This window comes from Hibiscus syriacus, unplaced genomic scaffold (assembly GCF_006381635.1).
Source record: "Hibiscus syriacus cultivar Baekdansim isolate YM2019G1 unplaced genomic scaffold, ASM638163v2 tig00110733_pilon, whole genome shotgun sequence".
NCBI lineage: Eukaryota > Viridiplantae > Streptophyta > Magnoliopsida > Malvales > Malvaceae > Hibiscus > Hibiscus syriacus.
The window spans coordinates 310,424-320,226 of NW_024062845.1; the positions used below are offsets into that span (position 1 = coordinate 310,424).

At 35.9% G+C, this 9,803-nt stretch overlaps 1 protein-coding gene and 2 long non-coding RNA genes across 3 annotated transcripts; 2 read left to right on the forward strand and 1 right to left on the reverse strand.

Moving 5' to 3' along the window:
• The first annotated feature begins 111 nt into the window (after positions 1–111).
• On the forward strand, positions 112–3,181 carry LOC120139276. Its single transcript, XR_005517605.1, has 2 exons — positions 112–213; positions 2,430–3,181. It is a non-coding gene; the product is annotated as an uncharacterized LOC120139276 (long non-coding RNA).
• Positions 3,182–3,517: 336 nt separating this feature from the next.
• On the forward strand, positions 3,518–5,104 carry LOC120139303. The gene is made up of 3 exons (XM_039154576.1): positions 3,518–4,184; positions 4,302–4,883; positions 4,953–5,104. The coding sequence occupies exons 1-2, from the start codon at positions 3,831–3,833 to the stop codon at positions 4,725–4,727; spliced, it is 780 nt and encodes a 259-aa protein (XP_039010507.1). The 5' UTR covers positions 3,518–3,830; the 3' UTR covers positions 4,728–4,883; positions 4,953–5,104.
• Positions 5,105–5,108: 4 nt separating this feature from the next.
• Positions 5,109–7,503, reverse strand: LOC120139304. Its single transcript, XR_005517614.1, has 3 exons — positions 7,314–7,503; positions 5,782–6,579; positions 5,109–5,590 (listed from the first exon to the last, which is right to left on the reverse strand). It is a non-coding gene; the product is annotated as an uncharacterized LOC120139304 (long non-coding RNA).
• Between the last annotated feature and the right edge of the window lie 2,300 nt (positions 7,504–9,803).

A 9,803-nucleotide genomic window follows, 5' to 3' on the forward strand; every position in this document is an offset into this window, starting at 1 on the left:
TTTTAAATATCTAAGTGGAAGGGAAGGACTAAAAGAGACATTTTACCCTATTTTAAAACAAAAGTAGACGACTTTAACGAAAGAAGATGTATTTTGCTTTAACCACACCCTCTATTTTTCTCCTTCCATGTGCCCTATCTTCTTCCTCTTTACCAAACAAATTGCAAAGGTGAAAACTTGGTAGCACTCCAAACTTGGTACGAAATTTCCAAGGTAAGAATCATAGCCTCCTCACCCTAAGCTTTCAGTTGAGCTCCTGATCTCATAATTTGATCATAATGTCCATAATTAGGGATTTAGTGGGGTTTAAGAATCTAGTTATTCTAGCTCATTTATGGGGTAAGATGAGATTAGGATAGTGTTCTTAGACTAATTTTAGTTTTATGAACAAGTTAGTTACTCATTTTTCATGTTAGGTTAGTGAGAGAAGTTGGAGAATATTCAAAAAAAAAAAAAAAAGTTAACTCTTGGTTGATTTGGAGACGTTTTTCCACCGCTAAGCATCAAGACAATACATTTCTAACCTTCCTATATCATTTGTGGACCTCTTAGTGCAGTTGCTTAGCTTGCATTAGATATGAAACGTATAAGCATGCCAATGCTAAATTCAAGCTTTTGATGTTTTTAGCATGTTTGAAATCTTTTTTATGACCACAAATAAGACTTTAAAAATGTTTGGGACCCCTATAGGGCATCTTGGGTAACCTTGGAGTCAAAGTCGTGCCTAAACTCTGGTTCTCTTAGAAAACCTTGAGATAAGCGACTATGGTGAATTGAAGCAAATAATTACAGAATCCGATAGTGGTGAGGAAGAAATATCCTCGAGCATCAGTTCTTGTCCTTACCAAAGTTAAGACAAGCCTACATAGAAGCATGTGATAGTTTGGAGTACATTTTTCCGACCTTCATGGCACCCTAAGGTGGCGTTTGGTTCGCTGGAATGTTTCTGAGGGAATTTGAATCTGTGAAGGAATTAGAATCTGTCAGGAATTAGAATCCAATTCCATGTTCTGTTTGGTTGGCAGAATATTGAATTGGAATCCAATTCCATATTTTGTTTGGTTCGCAGACATGTCAGATGAATTTGATTTCAGTAATGTAAAATGACAGGATTGCCCTTCTTGTTTTTTTTGCTTAATTTTAGTTTGTTTTATAAATTACATGTAGCAATAAATTATAAAAATTTAAAAAATATTAAATTTTAATTTTATTGATTGATTATTCATTTCAATAAATTATAAAAATTATGCTAATAAACATTATAAGTTAAAATCATTCCAATTAGGTGGTCGAGTTTTTGGTCCACCCGACCCGACAACCCAACCCGACCCGAATATATGAATTAGAAACCTGACCCGAAATAATAAAAAATTATTTTTTATTCAATAAAAACAATGACTTAATTGAAAAAAATTATATATAGAGGGATACTATTGTAATTATTCCTAAATATATAAGGTTAAATTATATATCTTTTGGGTCGGGTCGGGTATTTTTCACCCTAAACCCGAACCCGACCCGAATAGCACACTTAAAAAACCGACCCGACCCGACCAAAATAAAGTTTCACCCGACCCGACCCAAATATATGAATTAGAAACCTGACCCGAAATAATAAAAAAATTATTTTTATTCAATAAAAACAGTGACTTAATTGAAAAAATTATATAGATAGGGGTATTATTGTAATTATTCCTAAATATATAAGGTAAAATTATATATATTTTCGGGTCGGGTCGGGTATTTTTCACCCTAAACCCGAACTCGACCCGACCCGAATATCACACTTAAAAAAACCGACCTGACCCGACCAGACCAAAATAAAGTTTTACCCGACCCGACCTGAATATATGAATTAGAAACACGACCTGACCCGACCCGAAATAAAAAAAAATTTATTCAATAAGTTACCAAAAGATTGATAAGGGTAGTATAATCAAATTTCAATTCCCTCCAACAAGGGAATTTGAATTCCATCATAGAATGAATAAAATTTACTTTTCCTCATTTGATGGAAAGTTGAAGTCATGAGGGATTCCAATTCCCTTTGAAAACTTGACCAAACATAAGAAAGTGGTGGAATTGGATTTCAATTCCCCTAATTCTAAGGGATTTCTTCGAACCAAACGTCACCTAAGAGCTTCCGCAACTGGAAAAGCTTTATGTGTATGTTGCCATCTATTAAAACAACTGGTCGGGCGTATAGAAGGAAGGACGGAAAATGATTTCATGCTCCGACAACTGCAGTTTTCAAAACCTTTGACGGAGGTTTCAATGTCGAGTTGTCCCCTTTTAAGCAATTCATTTGTTCATTTAGAAGTTGAGGTGACTCACTTCAAGGCACTTCCTTTGTTTATATTCTAGTTACGTCACTCAATTTTATTTTACTAATGGTTTCTAGTAAATGTTTTACCAATGAATTATAACAGGATGATCGGTTATCTGCATTCAAGGGATCGTTCCGCAGTCAAAAGCATCTCCAACTCCGTGGAAAAACTAAGGATCGTAACGAACGTGGTTCCAGAAGCAAACAAAGATGGACTAAATGGATTAACTTGCCCTGGAGTTGAGAGGTGCTACTATCTTGAATGCTTGGTTGATACGACAACAGGGAGAAGGCCAACTTCTGTATTCACTCATTTGGAGATTTTAAGGATAACATATATCTATGGTTTGGAAACCTTATGCAAGGGTCAGCCTCCACAAGGTTTCTTGAAAAACTTGAAGGAATTGGCTATTAGACGATGTGAAAAGTTGCAAGGGGCGTTTCAAATGGATGATCTCCCGTACAACGGAGAACAAAATCAAGACAAACCACTTTCAAAGGCTCGGTCCATTCTTTCGGTCTCCAAAGCCTTGAGGTCGTAAACATAGAAAGGTGCAGCAAATTGGAATCCCTCTTCTCACCTTCCCTTATTCAAAGCCTGGTGATGTTAGAAGAACTATGGATAAGTGGCTGTGACGGATTGAAAACGCTCTTCGCAAAGCTAGAAAATAATGACGGTGAAACAGAATCAAGCAGTTCTCTCCCTACTCTATTCTTGCGTAAATTGAAAACTCTCCACATCAGTGGTTGTCCAAAACTACAGTATGCCCCATCACTTTGGCTAAAGGTATTCCTGCTCTTGCAAAGATTTCAGTTTATGATTGTGATGAATTAAAGCAAGTCTTCGGCACCGTAAAAGAACAATGGAGTCGACCAAGATGGTTCCTGCACCTTGGTAATCTACAACATCTACGACTTTGTCGTCTAAGGAACTTGATTCGTTTAGCTCAAGAAAACTATATTTTCAAAGCGCCAGCCTTGGAAAGCTTAGATGTTCGTGAGTGTCCTCGATTGATCAACTTTTCAATTTCACAAGTTGGGAAGAGGCTGCAGTTAACGGTAGACTTCCCTTTTTCCTTCTCTTTTATATCGTTTATATAGTCATATAATTGAATGAATGAATGACCCAATTCTTAAGCTGTCTTGTTTTTTTATAATTATCAGATTCATTTCATTATTTTAGCCTTGATCTCACTGATTTGTCAAATGCTTTTCATTCCCATTTATGTTATGGATTATATTAGGCTGGATCATCTTCAATGTCTGTGGATTTAGACGGTTGGGATGTTCTTGAAAGCTTGGAACAGTTGATAGTTAAAGGCTTTGAACAGTGCCATTACTGTCAAATGTAGAGCATCTGACTGCACAATCTTTGTCAGAATTGAGATGGATAGGAAAATTCCCCACACATTCTGTCAGCTTCCAAAGTTTATTGGTTTTAGAAATAGTTGGTTGCCATCAATTGAAACATCTCTTCCCACTCTCCGCCATTCAAACCATAAGGATGCTGCAAGAACTCGGAATAAACAATTGCAAGGAACTGAAAAGTGTTTTCATGGAGTTGGAAAGTATCGAAGATGATAAAACAGAATCCAGCACAATATACTTGCTGCCACACTTGAAAACTATGAACATGTCTTGGTGCCCCAATGCAGAATCTGTTTTCCCACTTGGTTTGGCTGGAGGTCTGCCTTGCCTACAAGAGATAGGTCTACGTTATTCAACAAATCTGGGCAGTTTTTTTTGGCAGAAAAATAATATTATGGAAGCACCAGCTTTGGAAAATTTACAAGTTATCAGATGTCATCGGTTTGCAATCATTATTCAGAAAGAAGCAAACAAGTCCGCTTCATTAAAGATAATCTTACTTTTATTCATTTTTTTACCTCTGTTTTTCTATTTAAAGGTGATATTCTTAAGATTTTACTGATACAGATAATATAAAAGAGTAACCGTTCCTGTTACTTCCACACAGGAATTGTATTTAAACCCCAATTCTTGCAACATGGAGAGCGTGCCATTGGGACAAATATCTCCTGGGTTGGAACATTTAACTATAGGAAACTTTAAACAACTCTTTCAGTTTCAAAGTGGATATTCCATCTCAAATCTGGAGTGCCTGAACATCTCCGATATGATTTGGCTACGAGATCTATGGAAGGGTCACATCGCATTTGCAACAAATCTCATAGAGTTAGCCATAGAATCCTGCAATGGCTTGACATACATCTTTCCAATGATACTCATCCAAAATTCACCACATTTGAACCGCCTAAGAATAAGCTACTGTGAGACGCTGGAGCAGATAATTGCCATTGATGACATTTTGGGATCCTCACTAGCATCAAAAGGTCTACCCTTTGAGAATAAAATGGAATTCCCACAATTAGGGGAAATGTAACTCATCGGATTGCCAAGTCTCGTGAGCTTCAGTCCTTTGGGTTATCATCTGGTATTCCCATGTTTGAAACTTCTCACTTTGACGAAATGTTAAAAGATGATCACAAGCTTCACTGATGATTATTTAACATTGCCTGTGCATGGTAAAACTAATCAGGTAGATGGAATTGGCCCCTTTTATTTTTATATTATGCTCAATGAAATTTAATTTTGTTATGAAACGAAGGCATCCCAGGTAGATGGTGGTAGTCCCTGGCAAGAAGATACATTATGGGAAAAGCGTAAACCTGGCTCACTACCTCAGCATGTAGAAGAAGCCGAACAAGAAATGTCAACATTGAAGTGAAAAATGTTGAATGCTAAGGGAATGTCAGATGATGGATTCATAGCTGAGAAAGGTAGATAAATCATGAAAGATGAATCAAATGAACTTCTTTGCATTTTGCACATAAGATGATTGATTGAAGATGATGGTGTCCTGATTCTATTAGCATATCGGAGACAACTTTCAAGCAAGAAATGCTTTGTATTAAGTATAAAGAGAAGAAACAATAAAATAGACCTTTTGAAAGAAAATTTATGATTTATTTGTTATTGTACACAGAAATGCCACTTGTATCAAACAAACTACACAATTTCCTATGATCAAACATCTTTGGAACATCCTAAGTTGCATTGCATTAAGCATCTAGTACGATAAGAAGTATAATGATGCTTCAAGTGAAATGAGAATCGCTCTCAACTCACCTCATTTATCAGCTTTATCAGCTTTCTTATCAATTCTTGTTGTACTTCAGCTTGATGACTCGCCCATTGAATCAGGAGAAGCAGCAACTTGGGATGAAGCTCTCTCCCTGATATTTCCTAAACAAGTGGAAAAAGCTATGGTCAATTATCTTGGGAAAAATTTGGCCCTTGATATTGAACCCTTTACTCTTCATATGCATGGCAGGTGAGTTCACATGACAATATGCATGGTAGCAAATGCAACCACTCCAAAACATCATTTCAAAGGCATGTAATAGATATTATTGTAACCCTTTTCTCCAAGCCACCTTCATCAAATGCAGCCTCAGATCCCAAGGTCGGACTTGGTTTCCTATGCATGCCATTGCAACTTTTGAATATTGAAATAGTACATCGGCAGCGGCTTGTTTTTTCTCTTCAGTCTGACATATATGATATGATAATAAATAAAATGAAGTAGGTCATCAAGGAGGAGATTAAAGCACACCTACACCTCCTAGACTGTGAGCATTTAGCATAAGTCGTTATGTAGAATATACCAAAAGCAAAAAATAAAATTCCAACTTCGATTAGGAGTACTAACAACATCAAATGGAGACAAACAAACTAGCACACTGATTGTGTTTACAAATGAATCGAGAGGACTAGAGAAATGTATAACCCTGAGTTTATTGATCCATAAATATATCTGTTCCACAACTCAGGTATAGCTGATGGATCATCACACGCTTTAGAAATGATTCCGAATTCCAAACACCATATCCTAGTGAGCCGCTAAGTGATAGCAGATGCAGCTATGCCCCTCAAAATAAAGATATGGGAAGTTGAAAACCAATCTGCCAAAATGAACTTTCATAAATCCATTAGCTAGAAAGTCCCTCTCTCCACCTTCCTCCAATATCCTTGTTTCAACCTCAGATGAGTCTCTTTCTTCCAAGTGATCGAACATACTATGATTCCAGCAGAAAAGAAAATGAAATGCTAAAAATGTCATAACCCACAACATATTGATAGAAGAAGAACTCTTAGATGTTCTAATTTACACTGCTACCCATCAGAATAACTTCACAGCACATAGAATTGCTATTGATTTTCGCATTCTAAACCTACAAAACAAACGCCCAGAAGAATCAATCAAATTAAATACAAGTTCCACTTCGTTTCGCTGCACTTAATAATTTTCATTAAGGTATGTTCCATTTTTCTAGAGGCACATGTTGATAAATCATGCGACTTTTTATGACTTGCAAATGCATGAATGATTAAAACATATGATGCATAAGCTATGAAGGGAGAATGGCTTTAAGTTAAAGATAGCTTTAATTCATATATGTGGCTTAAACAACTAAGTGCGAAGCAGCAGAAGTTGTATCATCATATTCATTAAGGTTTTGCTTGCTAGAGAGGCAAGGAAATTTAAGGGGCTGAAAATTACAAGGGTATAAAAGTGAAAAGATGGGCAATTAAATTTTCCTTTACATAGGAAGGATGAAAAAAAATGCAAGAAAATGCAATTTCCTTTCCAATCATTGCTTGGTAGAGTGAAAAAATGAGAGTAAAAGAACAATAAGTTCAGAAAAATACATATTTTGAACTACATCACATCTCTCTCACATTTTCTCTCATCGTTTCCTTCCAAATTGAGTGATTTGTTTTACATATAAGGATGGAAAATGATCACGCCTCTAACTTTTCTTACATACCAAGCACACTTGAAATTTATTTTCCTTCCATCTTTCCACTCAACCAAGCAAAGCCTAAATGACGAGAGATCGAGGAACAGCAACACCGGAAAGCAAAGTAAAAGTTAACGAAGGAAGAACCAGGCAACGAAACTTACCTCAAGCAATGCACGAATTGCAAGCTTGATAGTTTCTTGTCCGGAGGTTTCCTTATAGTTCTTCTCTAGGAACTCCCTAATCGAGTTGAGTTTCTCCCGGTGGCATTAGCTTTCCAAGCTGAAAATGTCCCTGATGGATCTGTCTGATATAGTGGTGGTACACCGGACCGGAGTATGGATCAAAGCCCACAATCAGAGTTGAGAGACCAAAAGGCCCCCTAACAACTCCACTTATGAGGATTCGAGCATCGGCTTTGACATTCAATCCGATGTATCGAGTAATATACTGCTGAAGACCGGTTTTTTTGGCCCCATAGGGCAAACCAAGAAATTATTTGGTCCAATAGGGCATAGCCGTTTTAATTTTGAGCCTCACGTCGACGTGATTAATCCATTAAATAAATTAAAATAATGACTAATGTGGGGCCCACTCAACTGAAACGAATAAATCAATATATTCAAGAGAATTCGTCACCTCCTTGTACCTTAGCATTTGCAGTATTTTCTAAAATAAAAACAATTTTATCCTATTGGGCTAAATAATTTCTTGGTTTGCCCTGTTGAGCTAAAAAAACGTTAAAGACTGATTTTTTTTGCCTAATACCCAGGCGGGTAAAATATTTAGGGAATTGGGTCTACCCAAACTTTATTTATCAAAATACGACAAATGCTATAGTCCACACTGAACTCGTCTTCTCGAGGTGACGAGTTCCATGATTATTATTTTTTAATGGTTCACGCGTAGTGGCCCTATGTGGGCCATTGTTCTAATGACGTTATAATGACTCGTCAAGTCGAGGTGACGAGTCCTTTTAATAAATATTTTTAAAAACTTTTTAAAAAATAAAATTTATAAAATCAAAAAAATTCGATGGAACTCGTCACGTTGAGATGACGAGTTCGGCCGAGATAATTTTAAAAAATTAAAATTAAAGAAAATCAATTTATTTAAATTTAATGAAATGCAAAGTAAATTAATTGTAAAAAATAAATTTTTACATGAAAATTACAAAGGAAATTTATCTATGTCTTCTAAGTTCTTGAAGATGTCGCGGAGTGGTTGAATGATAATGTCGCGGGGTCATAGGCCTTGATCGCCGTCGTCATCATTGTTTTGTCGATGAGGTGTACACAACACACTCTGTGATCGACCTACGAAATGCGAGGATGGATTTATGACATTTGACGCCATCATCGTCGTAACTACTTCGATTTGGCTCCCACTTTGTTGACCATATATGATATGGTCTCAATCACCCACAACTGCATATTCTGTCGAAGATGCTTAAGTGTATTGTGGTGCGTCCCATGAACCTCCAACCCAATTCGGTTGAGACGATGATGACGACTCTTTCTTCTTGGACTTAGACTTGGACTTGGTGATGTGGCCTGATGATGTTGCCATTCTGCCCTCTCTTCCAGTGTCGTGAGATATGGTTTGCCATTTTTGTTGGGCACGATGAATCTTGTTCGACCAACCAAAAATGAGCCAAGAGGGGTAAATTGGCTTTTTGAAAGTTAGGGAGTAAGGAATATAAAGATAGGAAAAAATTGCACAATGATTTATAGTGGTTCATTTTTCTCAATGAAGTCTACATCCACTCCCTAAGCTCCTCACTTAGAATTTTCCAAAAAAATCCACTAATTTGTTCTTTCTTTTTCAAGGATCAAGAGTAACATTTACAACTCCCTAGTTTTTTACTTGGCTAAACTAGAACCAAAACCCCTTTACAAAGGATAAGAGATGTAAACAAGAAAACCTCTAAAAAGGAATGTGTTTACAAATTAAAGCTCACAAAAACACAAATATTTACAAAAGAAAGAGATATAAAGAATGAAAAGCTTTTCTCTTGTGTTTGATTTCTTGGATAGGTGTTGGTCTGCTTCTTCAAGTGTCATCAACTTGTTTTTATATATTAGAAAGAGTTACTAGCCGTTGGAAGACTTTCTGCGCACAAAGTTTTGAAACTCTTCGAAAGAGTTGTCGGAAAAATATGATCGTTAGACCCAAAGTATTGAAACTTTAATGAAAGTTTTGAAACTCTTAAGATAATTTCAAAAACTATTGGAAAGTATCAAAACTTTTCGGGAAACTATCTTGGAAAGTTTCAAAACTCTTGTAGAAGTTTCGAAACTTCTGATCAAAATACTCATTTTAAGGTTTTGATTGGACTTTGAATTATTTTGATGAAAACTTTGAATAAATTCAATTTAGTCCAAAAACATTTTTCCCTTATTTGTTATATCAAAATATTAGTTCCACAATCTCCCCCTTTTTGATATAACAAAACCTCTGAAAAATATTTTTTGGCAAAAGCTCCACCTTATTAAAACATTTAATGAAAAAGATAAATATTTTAGAAAATATTAGAACTCCTCATTTTTCATTCTTGAAATTGAATTTTTCAAACCTATACTTCTCCCCCTTTCGTTATATAAAAAATAATTCAAACTTTTAAGGTATAAAATAACAATGGAAAATAAGTAGTA